The sequence below is a fragment of the Seriola aureovittata genome, chromosome 22 (genome assembly GCF_021018895.1).
Source record: "Seriola aureovittata isolate HTS-2021-v1 ecotype China chromosome 22, ASM2101889v1, whole genome shotgun sequence".
In the NCBI taxonomy this organism is placed as follows: domain Eukaryota; kingdom Metazoa; phylum Chordata; class Actinopteri; order Carangiformes; family Carangidae; genus Seriola; species Seriola aureovittata.
The window spans coordinates 7,665,043-7,690,945 of record NC_079385.1 but is presented as its reverse complement, the minus strand read 5'-3'; the positions used below and the strand labels follow the sequence as shown (position 1 = coordinate 7,690,945).

The following is a 25,903-nucleotide window of genomic DNA, read 5'->3' as shown; positions in this document are numbered from 1 at the left end:
TGAGCTAAAATGGGAGCAGAAGCTCTGGAGAGAGCTGGTTAGTTAAGGTCAGTGATTTGAAACCTTCTGCAGTAGTGATGCAAATGTTGAAATAACAACATTTGAAGGTTTTGCTTGATGATTGAAAACGTTCCAAGAAAGCTTTGGGTATTTCTGTTTTTATCACATTCTACTTGTCAATGAAGAGATTAAAAGCGAAGGCTGCCATTATGCAGATTATTCTCTTAATGTCAACAAATCCAATAAAAACACCAAAATCAACAATCTGTTAGTTCATCTCTCAGTACTCTCTGATGGCATTCAGCTCCAAGCCTAAAGACATACACTTTTAAAAACATGTCACAAACAGAAAAAAAAGTTCAATAATTTCCTAAAACAGCAGGGCACATCACTTAGACAGGAGTAAATGTTACATTTATAGGGAACTATTTTCAGTGGCGGATTTATACACATTTGGTGTTCCAGTTATGGCAACAGGATGGGGTTGTTTTCATTAGTTTTTGGGACATCAATGGAGGTCTTTGTCAGATAGGATTAATCTTCATCAAGGCTTTGGCTACATCTGTTAGTGTGATCAGTTCATTTTGGCTTATGATAAGATTTGTTTAAAAGAACAAAAACAGACCATTGCTGCCAACAACAGCCACTGTGGTCAAAAGTGATTACAGGTTACATTTCTTTTCATTTTCCGAGACTCTCTTGAGTTGTGATTTAAACACATCATCATTAGGTGACGTGGTTTAGAGTGAGCAGAACAGTGCTGGACTATGAGGCAATTTTGGTGCAGTGACCCCAGTTGGTCTTGCAAGTCATGTGACACACACACACACACACACACACACACACACACTGGCCTATACATAATAATTTCAAAAGAAATAAAAGTCTTTAAGAGTCATTCATATATATGCAGGGAGCCAGCACAGAATTTGTTTTTTTATTCAAACAGCAGGAAAACAAGTTTCATTAAAATGAAGTGGTGCCATCTTGAAATATGTTGTCCTATTCTCTTAATACACCCGTGGACACAAGCAGGAAACAGCCTGTTGATATATATTGCATTTATCTGTGACATGCTAAAACACAGTGTAACAGCAGGTGGAGAAGAGCCACATAGTCAGCGAATGTGACATTGATGTCTCAGTTACACAACAGTGTCTATCTAAAGTTTGCTAACATTAGCTTTCATGAGCTACTTGCCATGCCACACTATGTGAAACTGAAGCTGCAAATCCTCAGAGTGCAGTAAATTGAGAAAGTGACAATTTTATTGCTCCTGAATGAAACTTTTCATCAGAAATAGGAAAACATTTTCTTCGAAATGTTACTTTAAATGAATGGAAAGATTCAGCCTGGCCCTCTGCAGTGTTCACAGTAATAATGTGGTTAAAGGCTCAAATGGAAGGAAAACCAGAAAAATAACGCTTTAAAAAAAATATGAGGAGAGGTATATATTTACACAGCATGTCAGGATATTAGTATACGATAAGACTTACCAGACCAGAGCCAAACACAGTTTAACATAAGAGCTGAGCAGAGCAAACAAAAAGTGCCTCATTAAAGTGAATCCTGAGACAGGTCTCAGCAAGAACTCAAAAGTGCAAACAAACCGTAGCATAACTTTCCAAATATTAGAGGTTTATTGTGTGAGACATCAGCAGGTGCCTGACTTATTTGATCCTCAATAAATTTAAAATACATTTTGCAGCATAAACTACAGATGTACCACTGTTAGATTCAATGCTTTAAGTCACCCAAGGCCTCCAGGTAGCAATAGCAGAGGTAGCTGCACAACACACTTCTCCTCCTCCACTTTCACAGTCTTCATTATACAGCAAACAGCTGGAGGCCTCGGGGAAGGTCGTGAGTGCCTCTGTGCTAGTGCGTGCGTGCGTGTGTGTGTGTGTGTGAGTCCTGAGGGAAGGTTTTGGACCTAATTGGCACCAGCATGTCAAATGTTCTCGTGAACCAAGCTGGCACCCCTGTACGTCAAAACTCCCCGTTCCCAACAAATTGAGCGGCGCATGAATGCGAATAAGTGTGCCGACCCCTGAGTGACTTTTAGCATCCCAGCGCTGCAGGCAATGAGGACAGAAGCAGGAGGGCTGGAGGAACATAAAATCAGTTTATAAAAATTAACATAGATAAAATTTTTGGACTGGTAAGTAACCTAAAATGACTGCTAGCAGGTTGCAAACATCTAAATCCAAATAAAGTTATGTTTTCTGAAGGTGAAGCCACATTTAGCTCTCGCGCTGTTCCATATATGATACACATTATGAGCACATTTTTCTTTTCTGCCGTGTCATGATGTGTCTGTACTTGCACCAATTCTACTGGAACAATCCTGTATGATAAAACCTCATCGTTGCACTGTGTGTTCAACGGAGTCGATGATCTGATTAGACTCTGAAACACCTCGCTGGATAAATTTAGATATTAATGAGGAGAAAAATGATTTTCTTCAAACTACTATAACTCCTTAATAAGTTAAGATGCAGAGCTCCCATTAATACCAGCCATTATGTGGAGACAAGTATGCTGACACAGAATTATTTGCTAATGAATGTGAATTAGCTTAATTAATGACCTCATTAACATAACTACTTATGTTCAATATATCACAGAGATATGGGGGGACATTAAGCAGCTCAAGTGCCTCTCGTTTATTATATTTCCACCTAATTTATATTGCATATTTTAATATTTTATGACATGTTCTACTGTCACATATTAGATATTTATTTTACATTTTTAGAATGTTTTGTCAGACATATTCTGCACTTGTGGTTAATCTCCACAGGATAATGATAAAGAGAAACATCAATCCAACTTCCCATACCTATAATTTTCATACAATCCCTTGCGGTTTGGTTTGGGTTTTGCAATGTGGGGGTGAGTTTACCTTCATTTTTACAAGTCAAGCATTTCATAATCATTTTCTTTGAAATTTCTTGGAAAGAGCTACGTAATCGTAATAAAAAAATATGGGAAAAAAAAGACAAATTTATGAGACAGTCAGTTTAGTAAGCGCTTTAGTGAACTACTGAACAAGCAGTAGGGTGGTGTTATTTTTAGCCTTTCTGAAGCCAAAAACACAAACTTAAAAGTCTAAGGAGTTGATTGAACTGTTTGTCCTTACTGCATTTATAATATTAGCATATCTGGCTATACTTACAGCAGTAATAACCGTTACCATAAAAGTCAACCGGCATGTCGTTAGCTAAATATATTATATGTGATTAAAAAGTGACAAAAAAAAGAAAAAGCTCAGTCTTTTAGCATTATATCATGTACACCATGTATATTACATGCATATTTAAGACTCTTTTACTGGCTTCTTGTTTTAAAACAAATGTGCTGGAAACTTTAAAAAGTCAGCTGGAGGGTTTTAGCTTTAGCTAGCTATCTACAACTCTGAGAACGTGTTTGTGACAGTCGTGTTTTCAGCTGACAAAATCCATATTTGTCAGATAAAAATGAGAAAGTTACTGAGCGTTTCGAGACGTGGATCTCCAAAGGTCATCACAATTACTGCACTGCCCTTGTGGTGTACAACACTGGAAAGCTTGACAAGGCCTAGCTACCATTAATAAGGAGGGTGTTGCTTGGATTATGGGCCGGGGGAGCACTTTGAGTTGTGACCTCTATTTCTAAATTTCGGGCTACGGCCTTGTGCCTGAGAAAGAGAGAGGTTCACTAACTTCTAATTACGTATAGTCAGAGACAGTGCTTCAGCCATTACCATCCGCCAGAGGCTTTTATAGTTTTTCAACGGCTGGTGTGTTTGTCTCTCAAGCTCTCTGGATGGTCCAACCCAGTTTGAAAACCCTCTTTTGGCAGCTGTAAAAATAATGTGTGGTGTGTATTATGAATTAGCAGACAATATGGCCCTGCGGACAGAAATGGCTGCTTCCTCTTGTTCCTCTGCGTAACTCCCAGCGCAGCTTTCTAGTCTTCATTGTGGAACAAGCAAAAAGGTTCACTGGGAGGGTAAAGCTGACACCAGATCTGCATAAAAGACCTATCATCCATGAAGACAAAAAGTAGTTGCTGCTCCTTGGAGCTGTTTTAGGTGAGAATCCAATTACAAGAACGTTATTGAACTATGTGCTCACTTAACTTTGATTGGTGTTCTGATTCAGATCAGATTTAACAGCTGATTTCCAGTTGTGTGTGAAAGAGAAAGATGAAAATTACATTAGGAGGAGAAGAGCAGACAGTTGATATTGCTTCATATTTATGTTATATTGACCAAAAGTAAGTATCATTTTGTTTTATTGCTTTTTTGTTGCTTCTTTGATTCACCTCTCTCAGTTATGGTAGGTCTTTATTACGCACATCCACGGTATGAACTTGCTTTTATTTGTGTATGTTTTATAATAACTACCATTAACATCCATGATGAGTGCTTCAGGAAGACAAGCAGATGCATCATGCTGTGCGCGGGTGTGTGTATGTGTGTGTGAGTCATTACGCCGGGTGCTGACAGCTGCTAGAGGGAGAGCTACAGCCAGAATGGCCTGCTATCCTTTAGGGGAAGCATCATTTCAACATTTAACTAATGACTGATGGCCAGGCAGCCAAATGCACGTCCTCTATACCCCAGCACACACAGCACCGCCACACACAGAGACAGAGAGGTCACCTCAACCCACCACAGCTCCTGACTGGCCGCTTCACTCATATACACGCCACACAACCGTGAACATCTGTATGTAAGGACACAGTCGGTTTAAAATCTGGTAACAGCTCCTCTGCTGTACGTGCTATCAAAAATATTAAATACGAGTTGCTGACTTAAAAGTTGCTCTCTAATTCCTGCAATTTATCAAGTGGAATTGTGTTAATAATTTTGACATGTGGCTGATTAGACCGCTGCTCAGGTTGAGGTGAGGTGCAGCAAAGTTGGAAATGAAATAAAGTCACCAAACTCCACATACTGAACTTTTATTCAAAAGTGTTAGGGTCTAACAGCTGAGTAAGAGTCTGTAAACTCCCTCACAGTCCTGGGAGGATGGCTAATCAGGGGAAGTGAAAACACCTGTGTAGGTGCACCATCGTATCACTTGACAGGTGGGAAATAGAAGCTTCTGTTCAATATGTTGGGTTCAGAAGTAAATGGCCTTTTTTACATGTTATTGGATTTCCCCTTAAAGAAGTGCTTAATATTGCACTAGTGTAACATTGTAAGATGCATCTGCAAGGTTAAATTGACCCATAATATACCTGTATAATGTCACTAAAATGTGCATAAAATGTGGTACAGCTCCTTCATCACCACAGGGTGATAGCACTGTGTGAGCAACACCCTTTACATTACATACAGTCATTTTGTTGTTAATGTAATTGTTCAACTATCCTCAGGCTAAACTTAACTCTTAACATTTAACAATTTTATTCTTTAGTGTAAAGCATTACAGCTCCACGCTAACAAGAATAGGCAAGGCCAGTCATATGAGAAAATGGCAGTGCAAAAATCATTATGTAAGTCACTTAGCTTTGTGATATACTGACTGCTTTTGTGGGACGAGTTTGAAAAACAAACATTTCAACAGCTAGCTAACTAGCTTTGTTGCTAACTGGGCAATAAGAGAACATGGTTTATTTTGACCAGCAGTTCATACTTTTTCTCAACTTTTCTTGGGTTTGAGAGTGTGTGATGTGTGCGACACGTACACACACACACACAAACCCCAAAGTGGACAAGGAGACAGAGCTGAGCTGTCAAAGCGTGTCACCATTTTGTCATAGTGTACAAATGGTAAAAGGTGCCACGTTTGGCAATGTCTCTTTTGGGCAGACTAAAAATACACTGAATCCATCAAGCAAAGCAGCGGGGTAGAGAGAAGCGTCTGAATGACTCTGAGGTGTCATTTACAGAGTGTCGCTTCAAACTGCCTTTAACTGTATGAAAGTTCGTGACACTCTTTCTCTTGCTCTGTTCTGAAACACAGCGTTTATGAACAAAGAGAAAAAGTGAGAGCTTCTGTGAGTTACAGAAGGAATACACTTCACATCCACACGTCAACACAGATCAGTGAGTGAGGCACCTTCTCAAAAGCCAACGGAACAAGAAAAAAAAAACAAAAAAAAAACAAAAAATCACTTTGAGTTCAGCATGTGTTTGACAGGTTCTCTGCAGGAAATGTGTTAAAGATGAAATGCTGCTTTTTCTTGTCTGAGCAAAAATTGATTTTTGGTGCTTTGAAGATAAACCACATTATCTTGATTCTCATTATTGAACTCTCAGTTAACAGGTGTGGACTGTTTGTGTATAACTGATACATAAAAACAGTGAAACATCAGTCATCGGTGTATTTATCCGTTTTCTGTGTAAAAATATACTACCATATGGATATAAATGCAAGTTTACTTAAAATAATCACACCTCAATCAAAACGTAAATTGGAAGTAAATAGCGTTTGCCACAGTCCTGATTGACAGCATTGACTGGTGACTCATTTACACACAAATTGCAATTTAAAAACTGCAAATAGCAAACTTAGAATGAGCACCGGGGTGAGCAAGGTGAAAATTATTTTTCTCTAAAAATTAAAGCTTTTTATTTTCTAATTACCTTTGGAATTTTCATTCCTTCAATTCGAACTTTTCTGCTATCAGTATTCCATGTACATTAAAGAGAAAAGTTTATTTTACATTTTAATTTAAATTCTTTCTCCCTTCATCACATTTTCTGTGGATATACTGTATCTCCAGAAGAACATTTCTCAGGCTTCCTTGTTTTTCATGTGCAGTTATATCCATCACCTGCGCCGAAATGCTAGTATGTGTCACATTACCTTGCAAACAGGGCAAAGTAATGTCACCAGACAGATGGATATTTTCACAGCTTGAATCTGGTATATGGTCTTAATTTCTACTGTGGCACAAAGAGAACCTGTCATCCACTACCTGAAAAGAGAACTGAAATGGTGCCATTGAAGCCAAATTGCACTGGATGCAGAACTTTGAAAAGGACTGCACTGAGTGATGTATGGAGGAAACAATTTTATGTATCCGCATCAAGTGGAAGGCTCTAAACTGCATTTTGAAAGTTGCAGTTGTCATTTAAGAGGTGTGATGGATAAATATATCTCCCCGCAGCCAGCCACAAAAAAAGAAATATTGGCTATGAAAGTGGCAGCGAGCTGCAGCTGATTTTTGCAAGGCTTTATTAGGTCTTTCCTCCCTGTCTGTAGCTGAGAAACATCAAAATGTGTGTTGATGTTGCTACCGCGCACAATCTTGGCCCAAAACATTCAGAAATATCAAAAATCATCAAATTTCTCCTTATTCAAATGCTAATTATTTATGATATGATCTGTAACACACATGAGGGAAAAAACTGGGTTACTTACCTAAGGAAAGAGTCTTAAAATATTGTTGCCTGAACTTGCAGAGGTCAGAAAAGCAGGGCAAAGTGTAAACATGTCTTCTTACACCTCCTTATTGATTCCTTGGATTGATTCCAATTGCCATAAAAATGGAGTGAGATCTGGTAGGAATGAAAAACATGCCAAACCACCCACTTTCTCATTCCTGCACTGAAGATAAAACACTGAAATATCCTTGAGCGAGAAGGTTCGGCAGCTAACCCTGACCTCTGACCTCGCAGTGGAGAGGGGGAAGCAAAACTCTCCCAGCTGATTAGTCTTAACCTTAACACAAGGTCTCACAGTGACCTCATGTGGTTGTAAACAGGTACTGCAGCGCAGAGCCAGAAAGCATGAGTCAATGTTGCATTAACAAAAGACACAGAGACGAGCAAAATACCTTAAATTAATTTACTTAAATTAAAAAATGTACACCACATTATCCTTTACAATAGACATGTCTTTTAAAAACTCAGTGTTTTTTTTTGTTTTCTTCACTGTACATTTCAATAATTTGTATACAAATTCCTCTTTGACAAAAAGAAAAAAAAAAAAACAGTGACTGTCACAGATAACAAATTAATTACTCATTATGATTGCAGTGTTTCCCAGTGACACTTGGGCTTTAATTTGCAATTCACTGACTGTACCAAATACAATGACTACTGTCTCAGTCCACAAAATAGGACCGAATCCTTGACATGTTTTATTTATTTAAGATTTGAAATTTACTTGAGTCATAATGTCAGATTAAGGCTGTTTCGCAGCCTTGAGACACTTAAGTTGTCCAAAATGAGACAGGAACCCTGGTGTACTATACACTCAATGTAGATCACTTGGATGTTGAAATGCTTTTGGAAAACCCTTAATTAACATTTACACACAGTTAGAGAAACTACATATTTAATACAACAGCGAGGACACCAGCTTCAATGAAGGGGACCTTGAAAAGACAACACTGTGTTTGACAAAGTCCCTGTGATTATGACAGCAGTAACATCCTCAAACTGTTCTGTATCATTCACCAGTAGCAATATGCACAGTATGGCAGTCATCATGTAGCTGACCATTCATCTGACATTAAAGGAATATTTCAACATTTTGGGGAATAAGCTTTTTGGTTTTCTTGCAGAGAGTAACACGTGAAGACTGATACCACTGTTCCCCTGCAGCTGAGCCCATATACACCACTACCGCATATGGCCACTGCCCGACGTGGGCTGGGGAGCTGTCTGGCCTCGCCTACCCCTATTTTCCCTGTCTACACATCAACACTGAAAAATGGTGTTTCATCTTCACCCTGGAGGGATTTTTGCAAAAGGTCTGTTACACATGGAAGAAAGGGAAGAACGCATAGAAAAAGCTACGCTGCAAAAAATTCCCACGTGGACTAAGCATGAGTTTGTGTGTCCTGGCAAGGGGGAAAACACGTCAGCAAAATGCTGCTGCAACATAGCAACACGTGTTTTCTGGGACAATGAGAGAGGACTATCACAAAGGAGCGAGATTGGATTGGTGGGATTTGGCACTATGGGCCCTAACTCATCTTTCTCCTTTACCATAGTAACCGGACTCTATACTTTGAGGAGGTTGAGGTGGTAAATCTGTGTTGCCCCGCCCCTGTCAGAACACACAATCTCACTGTCAATGTTGCCTGCTCACCCTGTGACCACAAAGGTTTGACGAAACCATCACTTTGTGGGTGGTACACACTTGTCCGAATTGATGCCTAATAGTCCATTAAGCTCCCATAATATCCACATGAATGAGGTGCCCGGGTCAGTTGGAATTTCTTTTGGGATTCCAACTCTGGAGACAACCTGAAACAGTGCTTGTTGGCTTCAGCACTGCATTGTGTTGTCCACCAGGACTAAAACGAAACAATATCCTCATGCATTCTGGTGAAATGGCCCGAAGAGGTACCAGCACACTCAAATGGAACTTCAATTAACAGCAATGGGCACAAAGGTGCCTTTGATACAGCTGGTTGGTTAACCAGTTGGCATTTGGGGCAAGAGGCACACCAGCAATGTACAGCTCCCTTAATGCCAGGCCTATAGACTCGGTGCATTATCCGGCCTAGTGTTTTGTCATACCCCATGTGGCCAGCCTTTGGGTTGTAATAAGCCGCCTGGAAAACCATTTCCCAGTGGCTTTTTGGCACCAAGAATTAGGTGATTACACCTTCAGTGAGTGTCACAACTCACTCTGTACAGCCCGTCCCCGAACAAAGAAATGTGTGGGTATTTCTGTGCTGCGTCAGGGTGAACCAAATGACCGTCAATTTTTGTCACTTGGTGGAAAGCAGAGCATAGAGTGTCATCACAAGACTGCCTTCGTCGAGAATCTTTCATGAAGTGTAGTTCGCGGACCCTCGGAGGTGCTGTTGGTTCCACCTCCCATCTGCATCACCTGTGCCAATTAGGACCAGTAATGGGAAATGCTGTGGTCAAGACTTCTGATGTATGTAAGGATGTGCATTTGATCTTTTAATTTTCAGCTGAAGTGAACATCACAATTTAAATGAGCAAAGCGATTAATTATGAAGCTACTACCAGTACCCTCAAAGTAACTGTTGTTTAACTCGTTAATGTGTACTATATTGAGTGATGTACCTCCTTGAAAGATGATACACTCACTTAGATATCTTTGAAAGAAACCAAAAAAGCTTAGCTTAGCATACAGACTGGAAACAGCTGCTCCTTTCCTTTCTAATGTCCAAAACAGAAACTAAATCTGGCTAGGCTAAGCGGCTGTTGGCATTAGCTTCATTTTTAGCGTACAGACATGAAAGTGGTATCAATCTTCTCATCTAATTCTCAGCAAGAAAGCATATTTTCCAAGATTTCAAACTATTTCTTTAAGCCATTTGCTTGACACTTCCCTCCAAAGTGCCTTACAGTACTATGAGTGCATACATTTTATTTCATTTTTAAAAACATTGGGAATCCAACTCTTGTTCTATTTTTACTTCTTCTTTACAATCTTCAAAAGGTGCATCAAGTCACAATGGACAAACTAAATGTCAAAAACACTACTGTTGCCATTTCAGTCCAGCATGACCATCTCTGCTCTATATGAAGCCTGTGAATCTGGTGTTTTACTGCAACTTACACTACACTGTAACCAAGTAATGTGATGTTGGATATGACCATTTACATGTGAGGTTTAAAATACTGCTCCTGCTGTCACTATGATTTGAGTTTTTTATTGGTTAAAGATGAGCAGAGATAGTCATATGAGTGGTGCAGATCAAATGAGAGCTGAGACATTAATTCAAGAACAGTGTAGCCGTCCAGTCTTCATAATTCCAGAGTCATAGGAATTCAAACTGGGTTGTTAAAAAAACGACAGAAAAAAAACAACAAAATAATTTTACAACCATCTGTAAACATGAGCGTAGGCAGAATATGGCAGACAGAAATTTAAGGATTTGGCAAAAGAAAAAACAAAATTTAAACGTGATACATTCTGTGCTTTATCTGAGTGCAGCCTTGTCAGGGTCTGCAAACCCCCGAGAGCTGATTTTCAGAGTTAACAGATTACAAAAGGCTTCAGGTAAAAGCTTTAAGACTACAAAGAGCCATCCAATCACACAGTGAGACAGCGTTAATTACTGTACTGATTTCACCTGCTCTAATATCCGACAGGTTTCCCTCCTTCATGGATCAAATTTATTCCTAAACAAAAATAGAAATCCATGTCTGGAAAGGCAGCCTATTAATAGCAGGCCAAAGCATACAAATGCATGTCAAAGAAAAATATCCATCCTTAATTAGCTTGGACTAAAAACAATATCAATATGGTTGTTTGAACTGGTCCATTGCATCTCTGGCAACTTCATATCCAGTCCAGTTGATTCTAATTAATAATGATGACAAGAGGACTTGTATAGACTTTAAGAGAAACCTTGACATTTTAAGTCCGGGAGCAATTCTAAAGGGCTGATAACTGAAAATAATCCTCCGGTTTTCTTGGCCTATGGTGAGAAGTGTGATCAAGGATTGTTAACATGGAAAGAAGTGTCCAGTGAGTAAAAATACCCAGAATAAAAAGTAAATATTCAAATGTCAAGGTCTCCCTTTTAACAGTGTTTTGTAAGACTTAAAAGAAAACTAAAGCTTGTGCTGCTGGGCATACAGTGAATGGGAGCTGGGAGAGTGGATTAGCTACTCTTTTGTCTTCCGTATTAAATGTGAAGAGAAATCACGACCTCCAGTCCTGTACCCTATCTCCATTCATCTTACAAAACACGGTAAAGTGTCTCATGTAGTTTGGCATTATATTTCTACATATCAAACCATTCTGCCAGAGCAAAGACCAGCTTTATTCTTGCAAATGGCGTCTTAAAATAAAGTGACGTTGAAATATTCTGTTCAGTCCAGACGTCTATCCATATACTTCATAGACTACCGTTTAAAAAAAAAAAAAAAAAAAAACTATATTTAGAAGATCTGGAACAAGTGGAAGAGAGTGGAAGTCACCCAGATGACAGTCTCTACTCACTGTGGCATTACAAAGAAACAAAAACAACAAACAAACAAAAGAAACTGATTAGGCATGTGTTTATAGCTCATAATCCTGGTTTTTGGATTTGAAAAATGGACTCGCGTAAGTAAATCAAGAATTTGTTACTGCTTATCTAACCTCAAACAGCCTGACCAGCTGGCATTTATGGAAGTGGGAATACCCAATCAGAAGAAGACATGTTTATATTTCTCCACTGGTCTTGGATGATTTATATTTTAAAGGCTGAAATACCTCAACACTCTGATGTGTGAGGGGCAGTGATGTGAAAGTAATCTGCCAGTGGTTCCATTATCAAGGTAAAGTACCTTCTTCTTTTACGGTCAGTCTGAAGGTCGTCTGACTCACAATAACACCCTCCCCGTGGCAGACATCAATTCGGCATTAATACAGTGTGCTCAGACTGCGTTTGTGCTGCACTGCCACCAGCAGGATATGGCCGGCGCTGGGCTCAAGTAGCCAGACAAAAGAGAAATACCTTTGAAACTATCTGCAAGACTGACCATAGACTCCAGCTGAAGTAGTGAGCGTTTGAAGTCTATTTGCTGCAACATTAATGTCAGGAATTCCAGTTCTAATAAAGTGCAGGAGGAATACCATTGTCGGAAAGAAAAGAACATCCCACTACATATGTACAGACTGTGCCTTGAAAAGAGAAGCTTAGACATGGGGCTATGTTCTCCACTGTGCCACAACTCCAAACGGCAGTCGGTGTTGTGCTCTCGTGTCAGACACAACCAGCAACTACAGGACCGCCACTTACTCATCCCAAAGGCTGTTTGTTACAAAGACAAAAATTAGAGAGAGAGAGAAAAAAAAAGACATTTTCCAAAAGAAAGGCATTTTTGAAAAAGCTGTCGACTACACGTTTCACATACGCACACTAACAAACACTGAAGCGGATGATGCTGAACGCAGCGTACAATTTCTGTTTGTTGGGATCGACAAAGATGAGTAAAACGTACTGTCGCTGCTGAAATGTGACTCTAGAAAGAAGAGGGGAAATCCAGAAGTTAGACAGCAGCAATGTAAACTAACAGAAAGGCTCTGTGTCAGTCGAATGGTGATCTGACATTTTCACAGCTAATACAGATTTTAAAAAACACTATCACTGATCACTCACACGTGAATACTCCCATAATTTTGTTGGGCAGTGCCTAGAAGCACTAATCAGCCAGTTTAATGTCTAAACATTAACATTAATGGTTGTTTTTGCACTGATTTATAAAGCTAAACTTACATGTTTGTTCCTACAGATGTCTGGCAGTTAAAGAATTATTTGTTTATCTTTTAGTTGTTTTATGAGCTTCATTTTACAGCCAGATTGAGCACTTCTTGAAATCTTCCGACAACAGCAAACCACTGACTGAGGAATAATGAGAAAACCACTTGACGCAATTTAAGACCTTATTTCACCTCCATACACACACACACGCTCAAACATGCAAACACAGAAACAAGTAAGTCAGGAAACCAGTCAGCCAGTCAGTTGGTCAGGTCAGGTGGGAGAGGTAAACCAGCCCCCTCACCAGCCTTCTGCTGATTGATAAAAACCACACTTCAGCTCCTCGCTCCTGATTTTGTCCATTGTCCAACACCCACAAAACGTATGTTATGTGACTAAATCTCAATTACACTCTCACATCCCCTCTGATGTGGCATAAACAGGGAAGCCACCAATCAAATGCAGCCCACGACCATCAATGAGGAAGCCGATGCCCATCACATGAGGAGGAGGAGGATCTCGCAGAGCAGAGGAGTGTGGTCTTTGAAAGTATCTTCCAGTCCAGTAGAAACTCAGGAGGCTCTCTGCCACAGACTTTAACCCCAGTACGGAGATGTGCTGCAGGGATGCAGGCTGTCTAGAGCTCTGCAGCGGCTGGTGGTTTGGTGGTGGTCATGATCTTCATGTACTGTGTGAAGATGGCCTCGAAAGCCTCATCTCTGTGGATCATGGCACCAAACACCAATGGCTGGAGGAGAGAGACGCTGAATAATTAAAACATATCTACATATTCCATATGGCACTCCATGGAGTTGCCCTTTTTAATGTCAGAGGACATATTGCTGCTGTCCTGTGAATCTGAAGATTTCTACACTTTCTTCATGTTTCTACTTGGGGTTGCTAATGTGCATTTACCCAGCCTAGAGAACTGAAAATCTGAACAAAATATATTCATATATTCAAATGTACATATTGGTAAACATGTTACAGTACAATTAATCTTTAATGCTGCTGTAGTCCTAATCTACACACTACCTGTTGGATGACCTCACATCTACTATCTAGTGGGATAAAATATTTCTTGCATCTATCAACACTACCCCTCAGGCAGCTTGTTGCCATTCTCTATAGTTAACCTGTTAATGAATGAAGCAAACTTTCCCATATTAGGAACGCAAATAGCAGATTAGTGCTGAAGAGTCATTGATGATATTGATGGAAAAGACACCAACACAAACAACATCTCAGCCACTACAAATTCAATGTTTTAAACAATGTGTAGTTTGAATAAATGCATAAAAAATACATGAGGCCAAACCCTTGAGCATCTACCTGTTGACAAAGTGCAAAATCTCACAGAATCTATTCTAATATATGTATACATTTAAAAAATTCAATTTGAACCCACAATAAAATAGGAAATAAAACTGTACAGTACCTTCTGAGTGGAAGGAGTGGCTATGGAGATGCCCATCCCACTTCCTGGCAGGACTGACAGCACTTTATACTGGTGAATAAAAAAACAGGAACAGTGTTTAACAGCATTATCTCATGATGAATCAGTCAGCAAGTATATAACTTAATGCTGCAATCTCTATCACATTTACCAATGATTCAGAGAGATGAATAAGCACAGTTGAAGGATTCAATGCCATCTACTATGTTTAGTTGAATTTGCAAAGGTACATTCATTAAAAAATTCAATTGGCTTTGTAGTGGTTTTAATGTGCATTTAAGCGTGGTTACCTTTTGTATGTCAGTGATGTCTACCAGCTTGATAACTTTATTCTTTTTGGAGGAGCTGGATCTGGAGCTGGAGCTCTCAAAGCACAGGTAACTGACAGAGGGAGAGAGAGGAAGTGAATAGCTGAGAGGGGTCCTGAGAAAACAAGCAGGCCAGCTAAACAGACGACAACTTTAATCGACTTCTTGTTAGAAATCGAAAGAGGTGAAGAGATTTAAAGAGCAGGGATATTCTCAGGAGGAGGCCTGTCTCACTTGATCCACTGTTGACTGACTGACACACTCAGGGAGGAGGAGAGAGAGAAGATGGGGAGTAGCTCTTAGTAAAGAACCGTTTCAAGAACTTATTAGCACACACCCATTTGCTTAAGTGATTCCTCGCTCCCTCTCTCTGCTCCAACTTTCAGTAACCTCTTTTTCTCTTTTGCAGTCAGAGATTTAATGATGAAAGATGCTCTCATGAGACAAGATGTCCCACTTACTTCTCTGTGACGTAAAGCATGCCGTTCCTGATGTAGTCTGTGGGCATCTTCCTGTCTCGGTTTATCAGGCAACACCTCCAGCCGTTCTCACACACTGAGGAAACACAGAATAGAGAACATTGACAACTTTGGTCTTGGTAAAAACATTTACACAACCTGGTTTTTAACGAATGTAAGAAAATCCACCTTTTTTTTGCTTATTCTGAGCTGGTTCAAGTACACACAGTGCTAATGAAAACAGGTGCCAGTGTTTTTTTTATGCTTCAGTAAGTCCCCTTACCCGCCAGAGGGCGCTCTGACTCTGGCAGATTGAAGATCTCATGAAAAGCTCCCTTCTTGGTGCTGTGGGAGCGACCCGTCTCCTCCTCCCTGCTCACCCCACATGGGACGGTGGCGAGGCTGCTGCGAGAGACCACCGGCTGAACCTGGAGAGAGACGGAGGAGCGAGAGGGAGAGGGAGGGCAGGAAGGAGGGAGGAAGGGGGAGAAAAACAGGCAGGATGACAGGAAGTGAGAGAAGAATGGCCATGAAGGAGACAAAAAGGGCATGGGGAAGAAAAGGGTGACAGTTAGGAGGGAAAGAGAACGGTGTGAGAATGAGGGAAAGGAGGAAGGAGAGGGAGAAATATTTAAAATCAAGGATCACGCCAGATTATGTGGTACCATCCAATAGGACCGAATGTTCCCAGATCTATTGGGACAAGTGGCCACACTTGCAACAGCTCCTCAACTTTTTTTTATTGCATCATGTGTTTCTCTGCAGCCGGCTCAGGTGTGACGTGCAAAGCAGAGAGTGAGGCCATCATTCACTCAGCATACATACTGTTACATAAAGACAGCTGGTCGGCCAAAAATACTTGTTAGTTTGTGAAGTATGACAAAATTGAATATATATTTATGGAGGTGTATATAGAAACAGTTCCACTAAAATGTATCTGCATTATATATTAAAGTTGGAATAACAATCTTATTGTGATGTCATCTTAAGTTAAATGGCTATACATGATAAAAAAGGTTGAATTTAATCCAACATTTAAAAATTCTAAAAGCAATTAAACTAGAGGGATAATTACTACCGACAGTGGGGAAAAGGAAGGACTTAATGAGCTAATATGAAATTACAGTGGTTGAGGGGCTATTCTGTGTGCATGTGAACTACTTAGTTAACACACTGCTACTTCTCACAGAGCATCTATGGCAATGGATCAAAAATGTCAATTATTACTCAAAAAAGTTTGTATGTTGACAAAAAAGAGTCACTCTGACATTTATGAGAAATTACAAAAAAAATAAAAAATAAAAATCTATAACTAAATGATAGGTTACAGGCTTTTGTGACATTTTGATCCATTCTGTTTACAATCATTGACAGCCAGTCTCAAGGTGTCACACATCTCACACACACGCTTTGAGGTGAGCTGGCGGCACACCCAGGCACAGTTTAGGAACCAAACGGAGACACACCAGAGTCCCTACCTTCTCAGTGCCAGAGAGCTGAGAGAGAGAAACGACAGAGGACACCTGTGACTGAGGCCACAGCAAAGACACACACACATGCTCACACACTCAAACCAAAATATATAAACGCTGTGTGGTATCCACACAGTGAGAACAGACAGTGAGTGCCTGAATTGTAATGTATTATTGATGAGTAATAATATTTTGATACGTTATTGATCTCTTTTTTTCTCTTTGCCTCTCCACAGGGGGTCAGCAGTGGGAGGCAGACTGACACTTCACTAGGTGGACTCATGCCAACATGAAAGACCTGACCTGCAGCTAAACTATCCTACCACCCCAACATGAAATTTGAACATCTAACACCTGACTTTCCATCCCGTGTTAAATGGACATTAGCAAATTTTGTGACATTTTTTTAGCTTCTTTGCTGAACTAGCTAATTGACTAGTTATATGGAAATAAGATCAGTTCAGAAAAATTGTTAACTATTCTGTTCATAAAGCTACTGTTAAATCTTCAGCCGAGCTCACCGCAGTAGCTAAAAGTTTTGTGATGCAAATGCAAAGCCTCTATAGCTATAACCTTGGTCAAACTTCAGGCTTTCAGTTATCAACAAAGTCGGCTTGAGTAGAGCATTAGCAGCAATAATCCACATGCATTTCCAACATATTTTGTTATAGTCAGGTTTAAAACTAAGCTGCATTGTACGCTGAGTATGTGTGTTGAGAGTTAGTGTAGGAAAGCACTAACATGTGAGAAGAGGAAATGAATGAGGTGATAAATATGTGTTTTTGTATGTCTTGGTCGCCTTACCCGCCGCGACACAGTGGCGTTGGTCCTCTCTTTGAGCTGTGGGTCGGTGGGCAGGCTGTTCCACACGATGTGAGGTGTGTCGTACTTGTCCCGCAGCTTCGGACAGCTCTTGAACAGGAAGTCTATGATGAAGAACTTGATGCCGGCGTACAGGCCTTGGGAGAGGAAAACACAGAATAGGCAGAGGTTATTAACTAAATCGTGTACAGCAAGGTCGATGGGCAAAAAGTCATTTCCTCCTCTCCGAGTACTCAAATAATCTTTGTTTTTAAGGCCTTGTTGCAGCCTTTTGTGTCCTCCGCCCATCCGTATTCTTTATATACTTTCCCCTTTAATATCGGTTCCATTTGAGTATTTTTATCAGACATATCAAAAAGAGCTGAAGTTTTTATTATTGGTACACCCAATGTTTGGGACTGACAACAGTTTAATAACAAAAATAAGCCTTGAATTATATTGTACATATTCCAACAGGACAGGGAGAATTGGGCACCGAGTGTACAAACTGAGTCACTTTTTTTAAACTAACTCGGCAAAAGCCCAAAAAATACTGTCGGTTACAAACACAGCAAAAATATTAAACGTGGTCGCCAATAATTAGCATGATAATCGGACTGAACTGCCATTTTGTTTCATCTCATTCATTCAGCCTGACAGTGCACTCCTGTTGGTCAACTTGTTGATTAAAACAAGGCAGTTTTTTGTTTTTCAGTCTACATTTTGCCCTAACCAATCAGCGGCTAGGCGTCTAATACTGACGTTGTTCTTAACTAACACTGAAGATGCCGTAGCTGCTGTTCGGAACAGTTCACATTTTTCACATTGATCAAAGGAATAAGACAAAGTTGTTATCTCTGTACATGGACATAGAACGACTTGTACAGCTGTGTCAATTACATCCACGCTTGTCATGATTTTTCTGTTCAACTTTTCTTTTATGTAGCCAGTTACTTATGTGTGACCATTACGTCCCTGTTCTTAAGCCCACCTACCGTCCTCTGACTGGTCATCTGTTTCTCCAACCAGCTTTGAAGAGCCACTTGACAGATATAAGATATGGTTGGCAACTAAAAGATGTGGAATTTGCTGAAAAACACAATGTTTTGATCCTGATTGGATGTTTTCCTGATCTGACAAACATTTGACAACCTGAGCAATTTGATAACAAGACAGGTGTAGGTAGTTATGTTGGATTGGTACCAGATGTTATATCTCCAGTGATTTTGGTTGTGCCTTACATTTACAGTAGCAATGAAGTAAGAAGTAACCCCTTTTTTGCTAGCTGAATAAATACTACCATTGTGTCAACAATTATTTTTGCTCTCAGCATCTTTCAAGGAAATATGAATCACACACCGCTCTGGAGACCCTCTGCTTACAAGAAATAGCTGAAACAGTTATTATGAGGCATGCCAACAGCCTGCAGCTGCCCCTCACAGGCACAGAGAGAACAGTTGCACAAGTGTTGCATGAATGTATTTGTTTGTGTGCGTTGGATTGGGTATAAGTATTTTCATTCAGAGCCAAATGCAGTATGTACAGTGTGTCAGGAGGATAAGGAGGCTTTGTGTGTGTGTGTGTGTGTGTGTGTCTGTCTGTCTGTCTGTCTGTCTGTCTGTCTGTGTGTGTGTGTGTGTGTGTGTGTGTGTGTGTGTGTGTGTGTACGTCTCTCACCGATCATGAAGCCCATCAGCTTGTATGGCAGGACGCAGGAGGTGATGAAAGTCACCCACAGGCAGATGTAAAGTTTCTGGGTGCTCTCCGGCTGCACCCACATGAACAGGCTGAAAGACAAATGCACACAATCACGTGGGAGAAGAGAAAACAAAACATAAAAGTTGATCTTTCAGTCATTTTGTATTGGCTGCTTGCAATGCAGAATTTTTTTAAAGAAACTTACTTCTTTATCTTCTCCAAAACATCCGCCATCTTACCAAAAAGGTTCTGTAAAGAGAGTTGAATCACTGTATGAACCAAGACTGTTTCATTATCTGTGTAGTCTAATATGAGAGGAATTATGATGCGTGCTGTACCTGTGCTTTTTGTGCAACATCAAGTACAAGCTGGAACTTTTCAGACACAGTCAAGTCTTCCTTTGGAGGCTCCTGCAGAAATCAAAGAGACAAATTAATAAGACAAATTGACCTCTGCTGGTGGATAGATTTTTACTCTGACAGACAGGAGCTATGAAACAGGAAGTGGGACCTTGTCTTACCATGGGTTCAGAGACCTCAGGCACAATGCTCCACTGGATCCTCCAACCTCTGGAAAATTGGAAAAAAAGTGAATTTTACAAGGCATTTTGTTTGGATAAAACGAGGCGTCCAGACTCGTCTTCAACCTCCGAAGTAAAGTTACAACCATCATTTAAGGTGACCAGCTGTCCCAGTTTGATAATCTAAGCCCAGAGAGATGTCTGAAAAATACTAATGTGCCCTAATTTCATAATGATCCCCAACACACCCCACTTTAAATGATTTTGTTGATGGTTGTATAACCTTAATTACATATGCCTGTTTGCATCAGTGAATAAAAGCTTGTTTGATATAATGTCTTGTCTTGGTTTTCTGTGGTCCAGTTATGATGATCATAAACACAAGCATGTGTGCGTGTTTTAAAAATCTGCCTATTATAACCATAACATTTGCTGTGTGTCCACAGCGTGTATCTGTTCACCTGTAGCCTCAGATATCAAGTTAAAAAGTGTTTTATTACACAAAACGTACAGTAAACCATCTAACAGCTGAAAAACATACTATTTTTAGAAGCTATTCAGTTCAAATACAAGGCAGCAGTGTAGTAACATTACAATAAAAACTGGACAACAACTGCTCCTTTACTAGGAGACTGTCTACTGATCAGATTAGAAATGTTTTTACCTGGCAATGAGGTAATTTAAGGACAATCGCAGGATAGCCAGGAAGAGGAACATGGGAATGGCCCAGCCATGCCAAGCAGCATTCATGTAGATCTGCAGTCAAAAGGAAACAACAGAATACACATTTGGTTTATTGATCATTTTTTATTCATCAACTTGAATTAATTCAGCCAATAATGCTGTTCACTTGTCAGAATTTGTATTCAATAAGTTGATGCAATGACTCATTTGTTTCACCAAGACAGCAGCTCATCCACCCTGACAGAAAACTCCTAACTGTCTGTAGAGATTACAAATTCTACTTTGATAACAAGTATTCCTTTAGGTGTCACTCTTCCACCATAGTGGTTTATCCTTACCAAGCTTCATTTGACAGAGCTCTGCTTAGGAAAACTGTGTGACTTTAAGTCTGAGAAAAAAAAAACAACTGATAACAAGATAAATGTAAAGATTCCTTTTAATGATGATTTGGGAGGCTCGTTCTGACACATGACTTGAAACATTTCATATTGGGCTTTATAATGGCAGATGCTATTAGAGTTACCTGTCAACACTAGAACAAGATCATCTTGAGATATTGAGATGGTCTTGGTATCTATTGCCAGTGGGTTGAAGATGACTTAGCATAAACACTGACTCTGGACATTAACAAAGATCTGATTTGACCTGTGTGGTCTTTGGCAGAATCACTGTAATCTGTCACTGTGGAGCAGAAATGACTTTACTGTCATGGAGTAGGGGTGTAAGAAAAAATTGCCTCAGAGTAAATCTATAGATCTCACTTTTTTGTACATGATGATATATTGAGATATTTTGTCAAATCTAAGTAAAAAAAGAAAATCAATTAAAATAATAATGTGTTAGTGAGTTTGACTTATGAGGAGGAAAAGTGTACACTCACAATGAAGGCAATAGCTGAGGTGTAGACGGAGTGCCAGTTAGATAAGGCAGAGAGGTTCCTTAAGAAGTTGGTGACAGGTCTGGCTCCTCTCTCTGAAACAAGGGTAGAGAGATATATTCGTGATTCATGTAAAAATGGCACTGTTTCTGTTATATCAGTATTGATTTCAAAGCATTAAAATGTGTGAAATAAATGTACGTCTTTAAATGAGACTTTGTTTTTCTAAGTGAGGGACATTTTTTTACCCTGAAAACCAGTTATGGAAGACTAAATTCAGTTGTTTGGTTTTCTATATCTGTGTTTTGAGTACTCACTGAGTCGCCTCATATTCTCTGTCAACCTGAATGGTAAACACAAAAAGTGAAGGTCAGAACACGCATAGATGCTTGTGTAAAAACAGACGCACACGCAAAGAAAAAGCTGCTTTGGGTGTGAGTGGAGGTGGTGACGCCTTGGCCTTCATCAGCCTGGAATGACTCACTCGTCTTTACAGAAGAGGAAAGAAAGAATGAACGAAGAAAATATGTGAGAAAAGGAGTTCTAACTTTCTCTCCTCTCTCTGTTAAATCTAGGCTGATTTGAACACATTGCATTGAGCACTCAACATTCTGCAATGTAGTAGTTCAAAGCAACAGTGAGTCAGCTCCAGTATAGCAGATCTCTAAGGTAAATACAACACTATTTGATTTTAATTAGTTTCTCAAATAAAGGCAATACATATACCGATTCCTGACTGTACCCTGAGTATCTCTGTCTCCACATCTCCTGGAGCAACCGCAGATCAATACCTCAGGACAGACTCTTAACATTCTATTCAAAAGCAGCTCTCTCCCACCTTTTAGCACTTAGCGGTTCCTCGGTCTCCACGGTGCTTTCCTCCGGCTGGAAGCGGAAGTCTTCGATGTAAACTCCGAAGCGCTCGTACAGCCACTTCTGCAGCCGCGAACTCCACACCTCCTTCTGCTGTTTATCTGCTAAAGAGAACACAATGGGGATGTAATCAGCACCTTCGATTAGGTTTGACGCAATGGGAAACAATTCCCTCCGCAAGTGTCCAGGCTCAACCCCGCCCACTAACGGCAACTGTCCTATCATAGCTTAGCAACTGTACCTAGCCATGACTCGAACCGTCAAGCGTTGGATTTGACATGGACATGTTGAAGCAGTATGTATGGGGCTGTAGTAATTAAAAAAATACATTAAAGACAAATTCTAAAGAACTCAGAGGCTTGTGTCTTCTTTTTCGGAGGGATTGGTTGTACCTGGCACATAGTACACTGGTGGTCAAAGTGAATATCAATAGGTAATAAAATCTATTTAACTAGTTAAATCGACCTTTCTCTCATCTTTCTCTCTCACCCTCTCGCCTTGGCCTTGGGTGTCACCACATGTCTCCACTTTATCCATTGTTTCAAATTAAAAGCCCTCTGTATTGTGTAATTACAACTTCATGATATTTAAGTGAAATGTATATGAGGACAACACTGCACAAACAAAGTGGTTGCTTCATTTTTTCTCAGCTGGTGAGGCTGTATATTTTTTGTCTGGGACGTGCAGCTTTAGCTTCAGTCTTTTCGCACAATATCATGTACTTTATGTAGCCAGAGTCATAATTATGACCATTCTAGTTTAAAATGAACTGTTTTATGCTAGTCACCATAAGATGATGAAATCTGCAAGTGAAACGCTTGAAAACACTTTTGTAACAATGTCCAGTGTTGAAAATGGATTCAAATAAACACACGTGTAACATGACTGGTGGTGTTGATGTTGCTATTTGAATTCATCTGGCAGGGCCGTGTGAGTACAACTGTGGTTGTACTGAACAGTTTCCGCAGGTTACTGTGAGTGACTGAATGTGAAGCAGAAAAAACAAAAGCAGCTCAGTCAAATTTCACAGAGAGGATAAATACACAATGGAGAAAAAAAAGACAATGTAATTATGGAAGAGTTAAAGCTCTGAAAGGGTTGTTTTTCCTGCAACAGATTTATTATGAAAACAACTATTTTTGTGCTGATGATGACATTCAGTTACAGGCCATTTTAATCTGTAGTTTACAGTTACCAACGTCCCATCAGCCCAAATTACTCTGTTCAGCCTCTCTCCTTTATCTAACATGTTACATTCACTTTCTCGCTGTCCTTTAATCCACACAAACAAACCCAAACACACACACACACACACACACACACACACACACACACACAAAGACACACACTTAATCCCTTCTGAAAACACTGACATCCACACACACCTACGACACTAGTTAGAGCTTGGGCATGTCTGCCCTAGATGAAATGATCTACAATCATAACCCATTTTCCAAAATTAGCTTTACTCGGTCTCTCCCTTCATTTCTGTCTCTGAAACCACACACAGACACACACACACACACACAAACACACACACACAAGTCACTAGGTCATTGGAAGTCAAACCATGACAAAAAACCCCAAAACACACAAATAAACACACACATTGCAGATACCATCTGTCTGCACTAATGAGGTCCCTTCCTTAACAGATTTTGAAAAACACACACATACACAAACACACACTGTTATGCCACTGACAATAGCAGTGCAAATCTGTACTAATAACAGCAATTAACCTCCACAGAGGAACAGTTTTCAATGCATTAATGCAGTATGTTGTGTTGAATCCTTTCTCTTCTTACAACTGATTTCACACCACAAATCACCCCGTAAACCTGTATTTCTGTTACCATGCACATGACACCCTGCTATATGTCCTAGAATAACCCAAGAACCCCTCTGACACACTCTGTTTCTATCAAGCTCTTCACCACACACATCCTACATCCCCAGCTCGCCTGCGCACATGCACGCGCGCACACGCAGCCCTCTTGATTTACTCCCACACTTGGAAGCCGTCAAAGTCTTCCTTCCCTACTCATTTCCTGTCCTCCCGCTCACCCAACCAACCCCCTCTCTCTTTTCCATCAAGGTCTTACCTGTTCCATTGTTTGAGGGCGACTGCTGTTTTCGGGGAGGCTGCGGTGGAGAGTCCTCCAGCCTGCGGGGTAGAGAGAGTAGAGAGGGAGAGAAGGGGGAAGATTGGTCAAGTCTCAGTCTCACTTCTCTATTGTCAGAGCTACAGTCACACAGCAGGCAGGTCTCAGGAAGTTCACATTTTAATATGTGGAGAGCTGCAGCACTGGATAAATCAACAACTGTCAAAAGCATTAGTGAGACACACAGAGACAAGAGGGAGTGAAGGAAAACAACTTCAGACTCATGCAGCAGTGTCTGCTGATCTGAACACCACAGATGAGGAACAGGATGACTGCAGTCTTGTGTGGAAGAAGACACAGAACCAACAGGAGAACCAGACTGTGCTGCTGTTTCTCTTCCACCAACTCTTCTTACCCTGAGAACTGAACCTCTTGCCAACACTGGCATCAAATATGACATGAGCTACAGCCTGTACGAAGCAGAAGAAGAGCCAGAGCTCAGGCCAGAACCAGCTTCTGCTGTGGCTCCACTGCCATCAGCTCCTCAGATCCCCCTTGATGAACCTGCTGTCATCACTGCAGTGCAGGACGACGTGACCATGAGCCAGGGTCACACAGAGCAGCGGGAAAAGGTGGAAAAACCTCCAACAGCAAACAAAAGAGTTTTTTTTTAATTTCATTACTTTATTTATTATTTCATTATTTTATTAATTATTTCATTCATTATAATTTCATTCATTGTTTCCAAATAATTCGAAATATATAAATAATACATTTATTGTTCCATTACAAAAAGGTTTGATTATTTTTATGTATAAAAAAATGAATGAAATCTATATGCATGATAATTCATTTAAAATAAGAAAGGTATAACCACCAATGAAGCTATCTTCTACAAATGACTTACAGGATATATGGAGGGTAAAGTAGGCCAGAGTGGAGACCACACATATTCATTACACAGTTAAAAAAAGGAACATCATAACACAACTCATAACATAGTTACATCAGATTAGATGTAATGACTCCTTTAATGAATAAACTTTTATAAAATAGAAAATGAGAAGATAGATAATGTTTGGGTACTTAGAAAATATATATATAGAGAGACCTCAATAACCATACAACCATCACTGCCACTGCATATACAGGAAGGGCTGCTGTTTTATACAGGTGGGTGACAAACTGAAAGAAAAAGCTACATAAACACTACAGGGCATGAGGCATCAATGAACGGTGATGAGTATGACAGTGAGGTGAATTATGTGATCTCAACTCAAATGACACACCTATGGTAAACTTTGCATTACTGTGTTAGACAGTGAAATCTTTTATAGGAATGGTGTTCATCCCTCCAGCAGAGTCCCAGAGACTTAGAGGAGAACTGAAACAGGCAGCTTTTGATGGATCAGCACCTTATACTTTGTTGGTCTGTCCTTTAATATGTCTACCATCTTGTATTGTATCAAACCTCTTTTGAACCATAACCCTAAGCCATTTTCAGGCTGATCATGCCCAGCCTG

The 25,903-nt window shown here is 40.1% G+C and overlaps 1 protein-coding gene across 7 annotated transcripts in view; it reads right to left on the bottom strand.

Annotated features, from left to right (window-relative positions):
* Nucleotides 1-7,773: 7,773 nt before the first annotated feature.
* Nucleotides 7,774-25,903, bottom strand: part of gramd4a (GRAM domain containing 4a) — a 49,627-nt gene continuing 31,497 nt past the window's right edge. For 4 of the 7 annotated variants that reach the window (XM_056367442.1, XM_056367447.1, XM_056367448.1 and 1 more), the window contains 16 exons: nucleotides 24,381-24,442; nucleotides 22,241-22,379; nucleotides 21,720-21,745; nucleotides 21,406-21,497; nucleotides 20,506-20,597; nucleotides 19,842-19,890; nucleotides 19,660-19,731; nucleotides 19,527-19,570; nucleotides 19,301-19,410; nucleotides 17,627-17,781; nucleotides 16,829-16,846; nucleotides 15,634-15,778; nucleotides 15,354-15,447; nucleotides 14,875-14,965; nucleotides 14,567-14,635; nucleotides 7,774-13,876 (listed from right to left, as the gene is read on the bottom strand). In XM_056367442.1, coding sequence (XP_056223417.1) covers nucleotides 13,766-13,876; nucleotides 14,567-14,635; nucleotides 14,875-14,965; nucleotides 15,354-15,447; nucleotides 15,634-15,778; nucleotides 16,829-16,846; nucleotides 17,627-17,781; nucleotides 19,301-19,410; nucleotides 19,527-19,570; nucleotides 19,660-19,731; nucleotides 19,842-19,890; nucleotides 20,506-20,597; nucleotides 21,406-21,497; nucleotides 21,720-21,745; nucleotides 22,241-22,379; nucleotides 24,381-24,442 — 1,369 coding nt within the window. In that variant the 3' untranslated portion in view covers nucleotides 7,774-13,765. The remainder of the gene's footprint in view (nucleotides 13,877-14,566; nucleotides 14,636-14,874; nucleotides 14,966-15,353; nucleotides 15,448-15,633; nucleotides 15,779-16,828; nucleotides 16,847-17,626; nucleotides 17,782-19,300; nucleotides 19,411-19,526; nucleotides 19,571-19,659; nucleotides 19,732-19,841; nucleotides 19,891-20,505; nucleotides 20,598-21,405; nucleotides 21,498-21,719; nucleotides 21,746-22,240; nucleotides 22,380-24,380; nucleotides 24,443-25,903) is intronic. The other 3 variants (XM_056367443.1, XM_056367446.1, XM_056367445.1) reach the window with 3 other exon arrangements.